Source organism: Sturnus vulgaris, chromosome 27 (genome assembly GCF_052056855.1).
Source record: "Sturnus vulgaris isolate bStuVul1 chromosome 27, bStuVul1.hap1, whole genome shotgun sequence".
Lineage (NCBI taxonomy): Eukaryota > Metazoa > Chordata > Aves > Passeriformes > Sturnidae > Sturnus > Sturnus vulgaris.
The window spans coordinates 5,007,068-5,024,844 of record NC_142269.1 but is presented as its reverse complement, the minus strand read 5'-3'; the positions used below and the strand labels follow the sequence as shown (position 1 = coordinate 5,024,844).

The window sequence follows — 17,777 nt, the reverse complement described above, 5'->3', positions numbered from 1 at the left end:
TATAGCACTGCTAAACCCACAAGCTCTATGGACTATTGAAGCAGAGAGAATAGGTAGAAGAGCCGGTAAAACATTTCACAATGTCCACACCCTGACCTATAAAGGTTTCTAAAGTTTTGCTAGGAGATGCCTGGTCCTGTGTATGAATCATTTAGAAAAAGGACGAATCTATAAACAGGGAAGCAAGGGAAGAATAATGCTGATGGAGAGGCTGCACCCCCTGTCCCCCCATGTCCTGCATTATACCACAAAAGCATCTTAATTATTGACTCTACCTGGACATTTGGCTTGGTGAAATACCAACTAAAGTTTTACCGTGTGTTGTTTCCTCATCATTCCTCCCTCAGTAAACTTTTCAAGCTGTACTTTTATGATATCTTTAATTGTTTGACTATACTGAAATGACCTACTTGAGCCTAAGACTGGCACGAATCAATTGTCTGCAAAATTATTCCATGAAACAGAAGTGTCAGTGTCAGACAGTTTGGAGTGTCCCTATGGCAGGAGCTCCCAGTGTGAGACATGACCTAATGGCGAGGCAGGTGCAGGGCTGCTTCTTCTGGACATGTTAATTTGCTTTTTGTATGTTTGAATATGCATCAGAAGCTTAAAGGCATAAAATCATAACGCCAGCTGTGGTAAAGACACTTTCAATAACTATACAGACTTCGGGGGTAAATTTTTTGGCTTTCCAATGTCCTAAGGACAAGTCCAAAGGAGCCAATGTGACAGGCTGTAATTAGGCTGTATAGAAAGCAACAAAAATGAGGAATATAATTTGGAAAAATGTGTTTCAATTAAGAGGCATAATTGGCTGGAGCAGGCAGGGAAATGGAGAAACAAACAGGTTGAAGTAGCTATAAACTACAGTTCTTCCTTAGAACAGAAGTTAAAGGTGTCATGCCTTTAGAGAAGTACCAGCTTTGGCTCAGCTCTGCACCCCTGAACCAATGTATGAGAAAATAAAACATCAAATGCATCAAACAAAAAACTGGGAGTGACTCTTGTCAGAACAATTCCAAAGCAGGAAATCTGAAATGTTGCTGCAAGCAGATAGAAACTGTGATCATAAAGTTACCTGTGCAGGAAAGAAAATACATTCCGATGTCCTATTAATGAGAAAAATGACTAATTTTTGAAAGCCGTTCCAGCACCCAGGCTCTGCTTCCAGGTTAATCTCACAAGAGAACAGTCTCAAGGCATTCTGAGAATGTATCCTCTGCTACAGAAAAATAAAACATAAAAACACTACCAAAGAAACCTTTTCTTTAATGTCTACAGCCTATCCCTGCCTAAAAATCAAGATACTCAAGCATCGTTATATGAAAGGATGTAATTCAAAAGGATAATGAACACTCCCTGTCCTCAAAGACTCAGATGCCAGAATTTAGAAAGCCTGCCCATTCTTCTTGCCATTGCTTCCAAACTCACTCCTCACACAGCACTGAAGTCCTTAATTATGGCTGGTGGCTCTAAAGAGAAATATTCCTCTAAACGTTTGGCCACAAGAGCGATGTAACTAAACTTCCTACGGATATAGGGCCAGGAAAATAAGAAAATGAGAAAATGAGAAATTTTGTTATGTAATCCCTAAATCTGATCCCGTCGTTCGAGCTCCGCACGGATTGTCCCGCGGTGCTCAGCACGGGGAGGGCTGGAGGCAGCTCCGTTCCGAAGGCCGCTGGTGGCCTCTAGTGACAAGCAGGCAGATCCGCACGGAGCCCGCAGCCTGTCCCTGCTCCTGCCGCTCCTCCGGGGCTCCTGCGGCTGCGGGAGAACTTCTAACAGGAAAATTCTGCTGCGGTGTTTGTGCAATGAGCGTCACGAACGGTGCCGGATTTCCTGCAGGGGAGTATGGAGACGGATTTTCGGCCTGTTTCCTTTATTTTGCTTTTTTGGTATCTGCTTTCCTGACACAGGTCCTGAGGCTGGGAGTTTGGGTTCCAAGCACCCATAGCTTGCTCCTGGTTGTACAAACCTGGCAGTAGGATCGCTGAGATGCAAGGATGATATTCCAGAGCTGTCCCCAAACGATGCTGCAGCTGTGCCTCTGCCCAGGCACCTCCTGGCACTACGAGTGCAATTTTACCCTGGGCAAAAATTGAGGTTTTTCTTCTGATTTGGGGGCTCCAAGTGTGACACAAGTGAGATCCCCAGAACCACAAGAATTTTTTTTTTTAAGTTAGCAAAAATCTACACAGATATGAACATAGGCAATGCAGTGTGTTTGTATGCATCTTTTATGGTGTACAATCAGTGTGTACCTATATTTGCACAGGGCCATGAAAATTGTATTTGCCTCTTGAATCACAGAAATATGGAATTTTTTTTTCATGGATACTGAACTACTCCAGCATTATGGCACTGAGAGAGTCAGTACACTGCAAATTCTCTCCAGTTCATTGGTTTTCTCATTCCCCTGATGTTTCAGTTGCACAGGGTTTTTCCAAGGGAGAGAGATCTGACAGCAGTCCTGCATTAGAGCTGATCTTAATGGCACTTTTGGGGAAGAAAAAATGAAGGTTCGTTTGTGTGGCCTGGAGCTGTTTTTGTTGGCACTGAGATCTGATTCTGTTCAAGGAGAGCAGCTGAGACAGGAAAGGCAGCTCCTGACTTTCATTTTCCACCTGTGGCTGGGGAGGGATGGAACCCACACATTGCCTCATGCAGCACTCCAGGGGTTGGAACACCTCTCTAAGTACCATAAATATGTAAAATGTTTTAACTTACCCCTCTGGTCAAAGCTCCAAGCAGAAAGAAATAAGGTGCAGTGGTTTGATGACTGAGATATTTTCATTGGACAAAAGATAAAAAGGAGAGGGAAATGAGGGGAAAAAAATACGTGAGGCAGACAGTGTAAGATCTTGAGCTGCAAATGTTCAGGGCTGAGGTGAATCCAGCTGAGTTGGTGACATCATCCAAAACCTTCTCTCCTCTGATCCCATTCAGCAAAGCACAAAACACCTTGCTTCGCTCTTTGGAGAGAGCAGGCTTCATGGGCACTGGCATTAACAGGAGGTGCAAAGGTAGTTAGGAAAAGAAGGGGGGGAATATCTCAGACCCAGAAATATTGAATACTGGAATAAGGCTGGAACACTGAACATGGAATGCATCTCTCTTGAATGCACTTTGCACAGCGATATCCTTTCAGGACTGTAGTGTAGATCCAGACTGTAGTGTAGATTTCAGAATCAAACTCTTATGACACTAAACCCAAACACAGGGACCAACAAAAGGGTCTTGGATTTCACTCCTAGAATGGTTCATCTCGACAGACTGAACTAAAAGACTTTGCTTTATTTCAGTCTCTATGTCAGCCAAAAGCAAAGCATCTGTTCCACCTAAAGGCAGCAAAAAAGCAGACCCACAGCTGGGTGTGTCTTTTTTCCTTGAACTCTCCAGACTGGTTGCCCATGGCTGGTTAGCACAGGTGAGTCAGCTGGAATGGCATCCACATTATCAGAGCCCTGCAGAACTTATCTCCGTGGCCCTCTAATACACATTAAACGTCTGTCACACAGATGACCTTTTTTCATGAAATCAAACAATTCATTAGTGTTGCTATAAATGTTTTACTGTGTCTATAGGCAATCCACTCTGAGCAAGCATGTCACTGGGGGGAAGTACTACCCATGAACCTACAGATTGTCCTCTACAGCTCCCACAACCGAGTCTGGAGCTGAAACTGCTCTGCTGAGCTAAAGCACCAGCAAACTGTTAGAGCACTTCTTCAAAGCTGACCAAAACTGCAGTACTGGACATCAGATTTTTAGGTTGCCCAACATCTATTCGGATTACTTACTCTTACAACCAATAAAATAAAAAAAATAAATAAAAAGAGGCAGCCCATGTTCTTGCAGATAATTCCTGGGCATAGTCCAAGGGTGGAGGACACCAGGGCCACTCCCAAGTGATGCCTTGAAGAGCCCCTCACCCTCCAGCCTGGCTGGGGCCTCGTCCTCTCCTCACTGCCATGGCTGCAGCTTCAGGGCTCCCTCTGGCAGTATCCAGTGACTGACACAACAAGTCAAGATACATTTCATGGGAAAAAGTGTACTGAACCAAAACCAGGAGCAAATCCCTCCTCTGATGTGAATCTATCCTGATCTTAGCAATTATTCTTGCAAATATTCTAGCTTTTTGAGGAGGATAGAAGCATATAGAAAATTATAAGTCCAGAGAAATTGTCAGAAAACAAGCAAGGGATGAGAATAAAAAGAACACTAAGAAAATTCAGCCTTGTATCTTTTCACGTCAGGTTTGCACGATGCCATTGCTCCTTGCTTCCTCCTGCATACATCTTGGACGCTTCTGCTGAATAGTCTAGAGGAAATAATTGCTGGAGGTTCACTTTGAACAAAAGCAGCAGAGCCATAACACAAGGCAAATGTCTGACCTAAGCCTGATGCTCACCTTAATTCAGATCACTGACTTCTTTTTTCATTTGCTCACTAAATGAAAAAATAGAATCTCCAAATGATGTTTAGAAAAAATATCACCAAGGTAACATGGAAAGTAATTTTAATACTGAGAAGACAAAGTAGAAAGTTTGCTCTTAAATAGACTGCCACACAATCCTGCAGAGATCTAGGCAGTCAGATATAGAGCCAAAAGATGTAAGAAGAGCAGGATCTCTTTGCTAAGCCTGTTGCAGTCTAAAGATATAGACTCTGCTCTACTAAAATGAGCAATTCTTACTCAGCCTGAATAATTTCAGTGGAAAAAAGACAAGCCACCCTGAGTCTCTGTAATGACACCCTAAATGTGCCATTTGCCATTGTACTTTGGTTTCACGTCTCATAATGGTTTTTTTATTACAAGTTACACCCAAAGAAGTTCAAGGTCTAAAGACACTCCACAGCATCCTCCTAGAAAAAAAAATCCTGCTCTGCACACTGATTGCTTTGGTAGCTGTGTTTCCAGAACAGCTAAATACAACAGTTTAACTCTGCCTTGAGCCAAGACCAGTTAGACTATTCCCTAGACAGTAACTTAAAAACTTGGCAGTACTGATCCCCTAATATATTGGGTATTCCCTAATACCCAACTATTCTGGGTTGGGTGCTCTCAGAGAGTTGAAGGTGCCTCCAATACACATTTCAGTGCCTCCAAAGCTCCATGTCTCACCAATTTCCTTGCCCCAAGGTGGGAGATCAGTACATATAGCAGCTGCTCTCACTAACACAAGCCATGTGTGTTCATTGTTCTACCTGACAACATCAGTAACACACATAAGCACTGCCAGTGCAATGCCCCAGGAGCTGCAGCACTGTCCCAACACACACCTGCCACCTGCTCTCCTGCAGCACTAACAAGCCCTCAGCAGTTAGGTTCTTCCCTTGCTGTACAAATTCTCCATGCACTTTCTGCATCAAGGGTACAGCACAGTCAGTGGAAGAGCCTCCTCCACACGATCAGCAGTCTCTTCATTGTGGATTGTGGAGTCTCTTCATGCCACGGAAAGGCAGCTGTTTTCCTGTTAACGACACAGACCCCGGGTTGGGGACACACCCCCCAGCATGGCACTTGTTAGCTGGTGGTCTCTGATAAGACAGGAGGGAAACTTGTTTTGCTTCAACCTCAGCCACACAGGAAGGCTGGAGGCTCATTCTGCTACAAGCTGGAACTCAACATTTCCTGCTACTCCATGGGCCTCAGCATCTCACATTTGAAACACAGTGGGCTGTGAAAGTTTCCAATATTCTCATTCCTCCTACCTCACTTAAGGACAAAGAAATACCCTTCCCACTCAATCTTAGCAATCCTGCAAATTCCACTTGCAAGGGTTTTCTAATAGCAGATGAATGCATATTCAATCCAAGCTGATGGCAACAGCCTCCACTCTTCACTGGCAGTGCAGACGTTGGTTTGTGCTTACAATGAAATGAATTCACACGGTAGTACAGCTGCCTCCTTTCTAATAATTTATACACTGTTCTAGACTGTCCTGAGGCCCGAGTTATTGCTTACTCAACAGAAATATAAATATTTTAAGTCTCTTGTCACATACAGGCAACTCTCATTTTAAATTCATGCACTGGCAGGGGGCTAAGAACTTGCTCATTTGTTCCCAAGGGCTACAGAGAGGGTTGGCTGCAGGTACATGGTTATAAATGATTCAACTGATCATTTTTTGTTTATCTGTTATACGAAATAATAAAGCAAGCAAACTACCCAGGGAGTGTTCCTCAAACACAGACGAACAGATGAGAACCCCTTCAAATTACGGGGAGTGGGGGCAATATCCTGTGTGCTCTTTGTGCTGATACTAATGACACTCTGCGTCAACACAGGTGGGGTTTCCAGCCATTGTGCTTCCTCTTGGACCTGTATAAAGGTGCACAGTGCACACTCTGCTCCTAGCTACCATCTCCACCTGTGCTGATTTACCTGCCTCAGTCCAGAAGACAAAGAGCACAATGGCATTCTCCACCCGCAGCATCCAGTGGAGCTCGAGCAGCCGTGTCCAGCCCTCTGCACCCAGCATCAGCAATCTCACCTCCAGGAAAATGTCCATACAGAAGATCCAGGCACCCAGTGTCTATGGGGGAGCCGGGGGCTATGGCACCCGCATATCGACCAGCACCAGCTCTGGTTTTGGGGGGGGCCTCCAGCTCAGCATCACTGGCAATGATGTGCTGCTGGCTGGCAACGAGAAATCAACAATGCAGAACCTGAACGATCGCCTGGCTGCGTACCTGGAGAGGGTGCGCTCACTGGAGAAATCAAACTCCCTGATTGAGAAGCAGATCAGGGAATGGTATGAAAAGAACACCGTAAACGTAGGGCAGGACTACAGCTCCTACTTCAAAACAATTGATGAACTCCGAAGTAAGGTAAGAGATCACAGAGCCCTCCATAAATATAAAAATTGCAATTATCAGTGAGATAGAGAATAATCTGTTGTAGAAAATGTGCTTTTCCAAATTGCAATTGGCCTAGCTGGGAAGAAAAAGCTTCTTTTTGATCAGCTACAAATTAGTGACACATTTTAGATAATTTGTAATACCAGATATATGCCTGCAGTTGTGAGTAAACTTATACCTGAAAAATCTGTGACTCAAAATTTAGTGGTTCTATGATATTTACCTTAGGTGGGTTTAATTAGAGAAAGTACTAATGGTAATCTACATATTTAAATATAGTTTAGCAACAGTCTATTTCAAAGTGGTTTTTTAGAAAAGAAAGGCAAACACTCAGAAAAAAATTAAAGACCACTACTTAAAATAGTAAATTACTACTGGAAACAATGAAATATTCCCAACAATCAACTGACAGTTTTGTCAAATCATGTTTCCAGAACTTCTTTTAGTTTTTTCCCTTTTATTTTTTTTCAGTTCTACTTCCCAATATTTCAAAGTAGATCCCTTCAGCAGTTCATCTCAACTATTCAATACACTTATTTTATGGCAGGACAATTTGTCTTTTGGACATCCCTAATTCCTTTCATGCACTTTAGATGGAACTTAGCTTAACGCCAGCTGACCAACAGACAGCTGAAGTGAAGGAGGATGAAGAGCACTTACAGTATTCATTCCCAGAAAAGGATCAAGTGTGAATTTCTGTGCAAAGTTTCATTACTTATCCACCATTCTCTTTAGATTGCAGATGCCCAGATGGAAAATTCCAGGCTTGTCCTGCAGATCGACAATGCCAAGCTGGCTGCTGATGACTTTAGGCTGAAGTAAGTTCCATGATTTTATATCAATTCTCTTTCATGCTCCTCTTGTTTAGGAAAGCTTCCACTTAGTGGAATCAGTGCCAAGAAGTGAACATTTTCCAACTTTAAGTTTAACGAAAACTTCACAATGACTGTGGTAGTTACTGATTCCAACATTTACTCCAAACTGTTGCATTCCAATGATGACAAAAGGCACTGTATTGTACAGGTTTGAGAATGAGCACCTGCTCAGGCAGAGTGTGGAGAGCGACATCACCGGACTGCTCCGTGTCCGTGATGACCTGACTCTGACAAAAGCTGACCTGGAGTCCCAGATTGAGAGCATCACTGAGGAGCTCGTTTTCCTTAGGAAGAACCACGAGGAGGTGAGAGCAGCTGACCACTGCCAGGGAGAGGGGTTCTGAGTGGCAAACACCACCTCACTAGGAAGCATTTCTATCCTTCCTGGAAGCAGCATAATCATGTGTGGCCCTAAGGGACATTCAAAGTGTCAGGGATCAAAGGCTGAACACTCCTCCATTCCAGGAATAACAGGGTGAAGGTTTTCTCTGAGAAAAATTTACAGTTCAGGAATTGCTACCTCAAAAAGTACACAAATGGGAGCCATGACTTCTGCCCTCATTCCACAGGTCAGGCTCTAAGGAAATCATTTTTATGATATATTTATCTATGATATAACATTCATAGCTATATAAGTAAATGTTCTAAGATGAGGTGCACTAAAGAGTATTTACCAAGTGATTAAGCTGTCTTGCCCCAAGGTACTATTAAGGATTAGTTGTATGTGTGTAGATGTTGAGTTTGTGTCCAATGGCCAGGAGTGAGAGCTCCCTGCAGCTGGTGCTAACAATCCCCATTGCTGCAGGAGCGGGACAGGCTGCGCAGAGAGGCAGGCGGCTCTGTGAACGTGGCAGTGGATGCTGCTCCCGGCATCGATCTCGCAGCTATTATGGAAAAGATGAGAAAGGAATATGAAGAAATGGCAGAAAAGCACCGCCAAGAAGCCAAAGAACGTTATGAACAGCAGGTAAAGTCAACTGCTTAAACACCAGCAAGAACCTCAGTCATGCCTGGCTGCAGTTCACAGTCCCTTCATTCCTCGTTCCAGACAGCAGAGCTGCACCAGGAAGTTGTCCTCTATGTTGAACAGCTGGAGGGCCAAAGGAAAGAGATCACAGAACGCAGACAGGTCTTCCAGAGCCTGGAGCTGGAATTACAGTCCCTGCTGAGCATGGTAAATAACAAAAAGCAAAATAAAGACTATGGATAGCAAAGAGTTACACAGATAAATAGAGGAATGAGGGGCTTTACAAAGTTATTTTAACAGAAAAATGTATTTTCTGAATAGTATGTCACTGTTCTTCCCTTGGACTATAGAAACAGACCCTGGAGGGCTCTCTGGCTGAAACAGAAGCACGGTACAGTTACCAGCTTGACCAGATACAGCAAGCAATTTCCAGCCTGGAGGCTCAGCTGAGGCAGCTCCGAGCTGACATGGAGGCTCAGAACAATCAGTACAGCATCCTGATGGATGTCAAGACTCGCTTGGAGATGGAGATCGCCACGTACCGCCGGCTGCTGGAGGGAGAGGAAGTCGGGTGAGCACACACAGGGCTTTGTGTGTTGGTTTGGGTTTTGTGTCAAAACTGCCTCTCTCCAACTGCTTTGGGGTGGGGAAGCCCATTGCCCAGTTCTCAGCCACAGAATCAGAGCAGGCTGCCGTTCAGGCTGGGCTGCTGAAGCTGCTGTGGAATTTTGAGGTGGGTTCTCTCAGCCTACAGACTGTCACTCTGTGAGCTGGAGAGTTTGGTAGATGTTCACATGCCAGGAACACCAGTAATGCAGTTTTCCATCAACTTGTCTGTGTGGGTTAAGCAGAGAGTGGAATTCCCCCCAGATTCTACCTGTTCAGCTGTTCTGGCTCAGGAACTAGATGGGGTGTACCTGCATGAGCTGAAGTCCTGGCATTGCAGAGATGAATCTGCAGATTAACTGCACCTACAGCTTATGCTTAGCAAGTTTCACTTTAACTGAGAGAACTCGTTTTACTAAGTTATCTCCTGATTAAATGTCCTGATGAAAGGGGATTAGCTGTCCTGATCAAACACATAGGAAATGCACAAGGATGTTTCTTCAATACATGAGTTGCCATATATTTACATTTTCTAATTTACAATTTGAACAGGGATTTAGAAGCGGTAACTTCGATACTAGAGACTGAAAAAGGTAAGTCTCACCAACTTCTTTCTGTTTTGATGGCTGCCTATTGAAATGTTATGGAATGAAGTAGCCTGATATAAAACAGCAACTTCAGAGCAAATAATCAGCCAGTGGAATCTCACATCAAGAAAGCAATCAACTGTATGGTTATCCTATGGGGAATATACAAACCTGGGTGTATATATACAATGTATATATTCAGGTGCCCAGTGTAAAATCACCTTACCCATTCTGTAATTCTGTGAGTCCTCAGAGAGGCAAGAGAACAACAGAGAGTTACTGAATTCCCCTCTGGAGAACTGCAGAAGCATCTGCTTCTTCCTGCTGGCTGCACAGGGAGACTGAAACTCCCAAGTAACATATCCAGTTTCATAGCAAAAATTTCCAATTTGGTGTAAGTCTATTCCAAGGTTTCAGGTCTAAAATGTACAAGTCTGTGCTAAACTGAAGCAAAACTGTCAAGAATGCTAGAGATATTGAACCCATGTCCACTCTAGTCTATGGGCAACATACTCAATATCCAAAAGAGGAGAAGCCACACCCTGCACACTGCAAAAGTTTACCTCAAGGACCTGTAGATTGAAGATGCTTTTTGATATTTCCTCATCGACTGCTTCTACTGCAGCAATATTACCTTGTCAATGTACATTGCATTAAATTACTTCTCTTTTCAATTTCTTAACAGAATCAAGTAAATTTAAGAAGATCAAGACAATAGTTGAGGAGGTGGTTGATGGCAAGATTGTCTCCTCTGAGGTCAGAGAGATTGAAGAGAAGATGTAAATGGCACCAGCAGAAAAGATGCCTCTGAGTTCCCTGGAGCTAATGCCAAAACTATAAGATTTATAAAGAATCTGATCTAATTCATCCTAAACCCCAGAAGGATTAAAAAATGCCAAAATAGCAAATCTTTTGTTGTGGTTGTTGTTTTTGTGGGGGAGCATTAATAAAAATCTGTAAGTCACAACATAGAATACTTAGGGTTTACTTACATTGTGACTAAGTACCTTGATAAAAAAAAATTAAATCAGCCTGGTATGAATGTATAATTGCTTCCAACACCGATAAAAAAGGAAGTATTAGGTTTTTAAAATGCATTAAGACATTAGTTCAGCACACCTTTTCTGAATGTGAACTCCCACTCAAACATAAAACAGCTTCACTTCCTTAAAACCTGATTTTTAAATAAATAAGAAGTGTCAATTTGTATTTCATAATATATTAACATGAAAAAAAAAAAATTGAAGAAGTCTATTTGATATTTTTCACATTTGGTGAATGATTATGTCACCAGGGGCTACAGCAAGCCAAGGTATTTTATCAATAAGAATATATTTGAAATTATCTCCCTCTCTCTCTCTTTCTGTGCCAATATTGTTCCCTGTCCCATAGAGAGGCCCCTGTGCCACACCTGGATTCTCAGTCCCAGGAGTTTACATTTTCCTCTTGAGAACATAAACACACAAAGCTCTTCCCTATGAAACTTCACCTGTCCAGAGCTGTGTACTGTACATAAACAGCTGCCAAAAACTAATCCTCTGCTTTCACTGCCCCGAGTCACTGAGACCAGGCTATCAGCTCATTTCCACAGAAATGCTTTACTTAAACCTTTGATCTTCTGCTCTTTCCTGCCCCAAAAGCAATCCGTGCTCCTGGGTGCAGATAAATCAAAAATTAACACATTTCAGTTCACAAATCCAATGATATAATTAAGCCAGGACAAAGGAAAAACAATTTTCCATTTATCAAAATAACTTCAAAAGAAAAATATACTGGCTTGGGAGGGCTCCCATGTCCAAACCTGCATCCAGAAGTGCTACATTTGATCTTTAGATTTGTATTATAAAAAGCACCAAATACAGAAATCAGATTTCTTAGTTTGAGATAACAGCAAACTATTTAGCAGACACAATGGTCACCTCCCAGCTCCAAAGTACAAACTTTTATATGCTATAGACTATAAGCATATCACTCTGAGGTATTTCAATGATGAAAGGGTTAGGGCATAAACCCAATTCCAAATCCTTTTTTATATATTTATATTTTCATATTAATGATCACCCTGAAGCTCACTGAACATCCATGTGCCCTTGGACACCTGATGGTCACTTTTCTTACTTCCTATGAAGCATCCAGGAGCACTAATCCAGCAGAGGCTCCTGCCAGAAGAGTGTTATGAAAAGAAGGACATTCCTGCCTCACAGGCTGAGAAGCAGGGATCAAAGAGATCACTCTGCTGACTTAGCGAACTCCTGTAAGAACAGCCCCAAATGCAGGAAGCACTGAATCTGCAATGACAAAACAATTATTTAGGAGGGATTTAAATGCGAAAAGAACTTTTTATGCTCCATTGCACATGGCAGAGCACAATCTTGATGTCTCAGCTCCACCCCACCCATTTCCCCCTCATACAAATACCTGGAGGGCACCAGATTTCCACTCCCATTGGCAATTTCGGTTGGCACGTATCATTTCGGTTGGTCAGAACACACTAAACTGACGTCCCCTCCTAACAGGCGGGAGAGAGAGTGTGAAAGCTCTCCCCAGGAGGTGGGGACTGCTCCTGAAACACCCCCAGCCGTCCCTCTATAAAGCCGACCGTGCTGCCGCTGTGCCCTGCTCTCTGTTGTATCCTCCACGGGCGGATCCGGGCACCTCGAGCACCATGGCCCTTTCTGTGCGCACAAGCGGCGGCTCCCGGCCATTCTCCTCTCGGAGCGGATTTGGAGGGGGATCTCTGAGGATGTCCAGTTCCAGTGCTGGAGGAGGCTATGGTGGCAGTGGGCTTGGGTTTGGTGGGGGATCTGGTGGAGGGTTTGGTGCAGCTTCTCTGTTGGGCTCAAGCTCTGGCTTCGGTGGGGGCTTTGGGAGCAGCTCAGTTGCAGGATTTGGGAGCAGCTTAAGCAGTGGCTTTGGTGGAAGCTTTGGAGGTGGTTTGGGTGGTAGCTATGGAAGTGGCTTAGGCAGTGGGTTTGGAGGAGGTTTGGGAAGTGGTTTTGGCAGCAGTTCTGGTGCTGCTCTTGGAAGTGGCTTTGGTGGTGGCTTAGGGACTGGTTTTGGAGGTGGGTTTGGCCCTGCTGGTGCTGGCGATGGGGGCCTTCTCTGTGGCTCAAAAAAGGAAACTATGCAGAACCTCAATGACCGTCTGGCTGCATATCTGGACAAAGTGAGATCTCTGGAGGAGGCCAACACTGAGCTGGAGTCCAGAATCCGTGACTGGTATGAGAAAAATGGCCCTGGAACTGGCACCCCTGGATCTGGGAACGACTACAGTAAATTCTACCCCCTCATTGAAGATCTTCGAAACAAGGTAGTAAAGCAATGTATTTAATATATCTTTACATTTGTAACTCACTTAGTAGCATGAATTAAAATAACAAATTCCTTTTGGAAACCAAGAGCATATTTATCCTTTGGTACTGAAACTTGCAGTGACCTCTGTCACCTTGCACTGGTGATGTGCTGAAGTTTTCCTGTACATTAAAGCAGTTCTGTAGCTGTGTCACACAGTGATTTGTCGAATCTGAATAAAGGAGAAGGCAGTGATGGAATGCTGTTCTACAAACCCTTGTAGAACACAAAGTTTAAAGCCATTATGAAGCCATGAAGCCTTTGGGCAGTAACATCATTCTCTGAATACTCTTTGTGCTCTAGATCATCAGTGCAACCATCGACAACGCAAGGATCATTCTGCAGGTCGATAATGCCAGACTGGCTGCTGATGACTTCAGACTGAAGTAAGGCTATCCTAATGCTACAAAAACTCCTGCTAATACCTTAAGGAAAAAGTTCTTTTGTATTAAAAAACCTCTAGCCTTGTAGAATACTTGTAATGTAATTATTAAACAATATTATAATAAACATGTGTATTAACTTTTCCTATTAAAGCTAAAAAAAAGCACATTAATAGTTTGCATTTGACCTCACTGGCCATGTAAAAAATAATATTTAATCCCTTTATGCATAGATATGAGAATGAAGTGGCTCTTAGGCAGAGTGTGGAGGCCGACATCAATGGTCTGCGCAGAGTCCTGGATGAGCTGACCATGACCAGGGCGGATCTGGAGATGCAGATTGAAAGCCTGAATGAAGAACTGGCTTATCTCAAGAAGAATCATGAAGAGGTTATTTTTTTCCTTTGTGAATTAATAACAAGACATATGAAATTGTGAAACATCAAATTTCTCCCTTATTTAAGCCAATGGGAGTTCCTGGGAGTTCATTCTAGGTTTTGTTTGCTGTTATTTTTTGAGTTTGCTAAGTGAAAGAGTGTGAGAAACAAGATACAGATCCTTGTTGAAACAGAATTAATATGACATATATTTGTTTACATATGTTTTGGTAGAACTATTTTGTCATTTATTAACAGAACCTTCTCTTTATTTTCAATTTCTCCAGGAGCTTCAGGGCATCCAAAGCAGTGAATTTGGCCAAGTCAGTGTGGAAATGGATGCTGCTCCAGGGACTGACCTGACCAAGCTTCTGAATGACATGAGGGGACAGTACGAAGTCATTGCTGAGCAAAACCGTAAAGAAGCTGAGGCGTGGTTCAATGAAAAAGTAACAACCAGAGAGAGCAAATTCAGCAAAACGCATGAGAAAATGAGTTCAATACTTGGAACAGTAAAATTACACACCATTCTTCCTTGTCATTGCAGAGCGGAGAGCTGAAAAGGGAAATCTCCACCAATACTGAGCAGCTCCAGTCGGGAAAGAGCGAGATCACAGATTTAAAACGGACTCTCCAGAGCCTGGAAATAGAGCTGCAGTCTCAGCTGGCCATGGTACGTTCTGGGGAGCTGCTGGACTGCTCAGAGCCACTTCGGCAACTTCAAAAGTCTTTTTAGACCTAATCCAATCCCATAGAATTGAGGATTTGCATTTGTTTCTGATTAAATCCTATATTATTTTAGTTCCTAAGTAGCAGTAAGATACCTAACTGGATTGCAAAGAGCATGTCACAGAGCGGATGAGTTTTAACATCACATTTAGGGAAGTGACAAGGGACAGTTTTCAAATTGGTGTTTTCAAAAAGAAAATAAAACCTTCTAAGTAGCACAGCTGTGCTCACTCCCTTAAACTATTTCACTTGGTTTTGTAAAGAGATTTTTTCTTTAACCAGAGATTATTTAATATCCTTACACAGAAAAAATCCCTGGAAGACACTTTAGCAGAAACAGAAGGTGGTTACTGCGCTCAGCTGTCACAAATCCAAATGCAGATCGGGAACCTGGAGTCCCAGCTTTTCCAGGTCAGGGCTGACATGGAGCGCCAGAACGCAGAGTACCAACAGCTCCTAGACATCAAGACTCGTCTGGAAATGGAGATTGAAACCTACCGGCGCCTGCTCGATGGAGAATTTGTGTAAGGAACTGGTTGACACAAAATATCTCCTTGGGTTTATTTTCTGTAGCAAAATCCTTTCCAGGAAAAAAAAGAGGTAAAATAAGTGGAACATTCTCCAACTGACAATAGGGCACATACAGTGATCTGAACTATCACTGTGACTGAGGAGAGTGAGCCATTCTGCTCACTACTTAAATAATCTATCAATGTCACCACGAAAAGGGAATTTATCCTGACCCTATGGAACATCTCACAATAGTGCATGTCTCTGATTCCCTTTCAGGGGCGCTGGACAGGCAGTTACATTTGAAAGCTCATCCCTGACAGGGTCCAAATCTCAAACACAATCACTGGACTCTTCTCAAGGTAGGTAGAACTTGATTGAATAAAATTTTGTTTCTAAGGTCATTCTTACAAATCAAATAATACATGTTATCCTGTTTAACTGCATCATAGAGTTCATTAAAATCAGAACCAAATTGGAAAGGAAAAGGGGGTACCTGGTCATGTGTTGGTTTGGTTTATATTTTTAACACATTGATAAATATTTTTTGTTTCGTTCATGATGTTTAGATCCAACCAAAACTAGAAAGATCAAGACAATTGTTGAAGAAGTGGTAGATGGAAAAGTTGTTTCATCCCACGTAAAGGAAGTTGAAGAGAAGATATGAGGCACAATCTGATGTGGCAACAGATCCATTTGCTCCAAGCCAAAATGGATAAATAATTTTATTCTTTTGTATGAAGTGATAAAACGTTTGGCTTTGTACTAAGAATCTTTTAGATAAGACAAAGTCAGCACCTTCATTCCTTGCAGTCATGCAATATATTTCCTGCTTCACTCTGTCAGCATTAACTGTATGATTTCCACGGTGTTCTTTAAAAATATCATAAAATCTCTGTTCAATAACCAGAAATATGAAGCACACATTTAATCAGATTTGCCTTTTTATAATCTTTAGTAATCAATAGATAAAATAATTTTGCTGTTCTAACCTCATTTTCCAGCTTTCATCCCTAATAAAAAGGACTCAACAAGCTTTAAGGTATTAGTGTCCGTTTATTCTCCACGACCCCCTCCACCTGTGTGGTGAGCCAGCAATAAAATATGAATATTGAAAGCAGCTAGAATTCAAAGTTCCATAAATCCTAGGAAAGATGCAATTGCTTACACCTACCTTCCTTTAGCCTTCAGGAATCTCACAGCCAGATGTTCCCTTTACACCTGAAAAAAAAAAGACAGAAAAAGAAAGCATTAGTTTATACCATCCCAAGTGCCATACCTTGTGTTTCTCTGATGGATTCCTAACGGTTTTCTTATGTAACTCTTCTCACCCCATCAATGACAAACACTGCCAGTATTTTGGGTTTAGAACTACACAGAACAAGGATAATTCAGACACTTGTAGAAAAGAGAATGGACAACAAAACCTTTCCATCTCAGTCCAGGTCAACTGGAAGACAGTCAGCTAAGGAAAATAAAATCCAAACACAGCATCCTTTCACATGTGCCAACAGACACAGCCAAGAACAGGGAAGCCTTTTTACACCAGGAGACTTTTAAGTGGTACAATATTTTGACTTCTAAAAAGATATGTGTCTTGTGAAAGTTTACTGCCTGTTCTATCATTTCTGTTTTACTGCCTGTTTTATCATTCATTTTAGGCTCTCATTTAGAGCCTCAAAGATGCATTTCTCTCTTTGTTAAATTTTAAATTTCTACCTAAATTGGAAATTTTTTACTGCATATCTGATATTGTGCACTACTGAAAAAAAAATTAAATAAGCAAGAGGTAAAATGAAATAGGTAAGAGCCATTTTTAGCAGACAAGATCATGGGGATCACACAGTGCTCCAGTGAGCAGGAAATGAAGAAGCACAGCACACCAGAGAAGCTGGGCTGGACCTGCCTGGGAGGTGTCAGGAAAGGGGTAAGAACCCCACATAAATTGTGTGTTGTCTGTACTGAGCACACCAACACCTGGCACAGGTACTGAAATGCTATCAGAGACAACCCGGACCCTTTTCCTGACAGCAGTCATGTGTCTGAAGTGTACATTCACCAGAACTTTGCCCTCTGCAGAAGGTGAGCCAAAGCCTTTGCCACAAGTTGCACCAGCACTACTCACCACCAGTAGTGGTGGTTCCTCTCCCTCCCTGTGTGTTTCTGCCCATAAAAGAGGATGCCCAGGAGCCCAGCTCGTTTCTGAAACGGGACAATCCTCAACACTGGGTCAGGTCAGACACCAGAGACTTCATCTCACTGAGTCTCAAATACTTTCAGGGATGGAAATCCTGTGACACCCCTAACAATGGTGGAGGCACCTGCCAGCAGCACTGCCAGCAACCCAGCTATGCTGCTGGGAGACTCTGTCCTTCCATGTCCTCTTGCCAGAGCACCTCATACTGGGCAGCTGCAGCTTTATCCTTTGCTTTCTCTCTTACCCTCACATTTCTGAGGTTATAAAACCCCACAGTTGCAGCGTAACAAAAACACGAAGACATCGATATATTCATTTCGGCACATAAT

The 17,777-nt window shown here is 42.8% G+C and overlaps 2 protein-coding genes and 1 long non-coding RNA gene across 5 annotated transcripts in view; 2 read left to right on the top strand and 1 right to left on the bottom strand.

Moving 5' to 3' along the window:
* LOC148221082 (uncharacterized) overlaps nucleotides 1–17,777 on the bottom strand; it is a 154,777-nt gene that overhangs the window by 127,652 nt on the left and 9,348 nt on the right. For all 3 annotated transcript variants that reach the window (XR_015808599.1, XR_015808597.1, XR_015808598.1), the window contains exon 2: nucleotides 16,426–16,472. This is a non-coding gene — a long non-coding RNA (uncharacterized LOC148221082). The remainder of the gene's footprint in view (nucleotides 1–16,425; nucleotides 16,473–17,777) is intronic.
* On the top strand, nucleotides 6,346–10,776 carry LOC106858669 (keratin, type I cytoskeletal 20-like). Its single transcript, XM_014885448.2, has 8 exons — nucleotides 6,346–6,836; nucleotides 7,602–7,684; nucleotides 7,890–8,046; nucleotides 8,547–8,708; nucleotides 8,790–8,915; nucleotides 9,059–9,279; nucleotides 9,867–9,907; nucleotides 10,587–10,776. Exons 1-8 carry the CDS (start codon nucleotides 6,420–6,422, stop codon nucleotides 10,682–10,684), a joined length of 1,305 nt encoding a protein of 434 aa, XP_014740934.2. The 5' UTR covers nucleotides 6,346–6,419; the 3' UTR covers nucleotides 10,685–10,776.
* LOC106858672 (keratin, type I cytoskeletal 12-like) lies at nucleotides 12,492–16,274 on the top strand. Its single transcript, XM_014885452.2, has 8 exons — nucleotides 12,492–13,211; nucleotides 13,556–13,638; nucleotides 13,869–14,025; nucleotides 14,300–14,461; nucleotides 14,560–14,685; nucleotides 15,048–15,265; nucleotides 15,531–15,613; nucleotides 15,821–16,274. Exons 1-8 carry the CDS (start codon nucleotides 12,567–12,569, stop codon nucleotides 15,916–15,918), a joined length of 1,572 nt encoding a protein of 523 aa, XP_014740938.1. The 5' UTR covers nucleotides 12,492–12,566; the 3' UTR covers nucleotides 15,919–16,274.

Coding starts and splice junctions, on each gene's coding strand:
- LOC106858669 (XM_014885448.2), top strand. CDS start 6,420: ATGGCATTCTCCACCCGCAGCATCCAGTGGAGCTCGAGCAGCCGTGTC. Junction 8,916..9,058: donor TACAGTCCCTGCTGAGCATG/GTAAATAACAAA, acceptor CTTGGACTATAG/AAACAGACCCTGGAGGGCTC. Junction 9,280..9,866: donor CTGGAGGGAGAGGAAGTCGG/GTGAGCACACAC, acceptor CAATTTGAACAG/GGATTTAGAAGCGGTAACTT.
- LOC106858672 (XM_014885452.2), top strand. CDS start 12,567: ATGGCCCTTTCTGTGCGCACAAGCGGCGGCTCCCGGCCATTCTCCTCT. Junction 13,212..13,555: donor TTGAAGATCTTCGAAACAAG/GTAGTAAAGCAA, acceptor TTTGTGCTCTAG/ATCATCAGTGCAACCATCGA. Junction 14,462..14,559: donor AGGCGTGGTTCAATGAAAAA/GTAACAACCAGA, acceptor TTGTCATTGCAG/AGCGGAGAGCTGAAAAGGGA.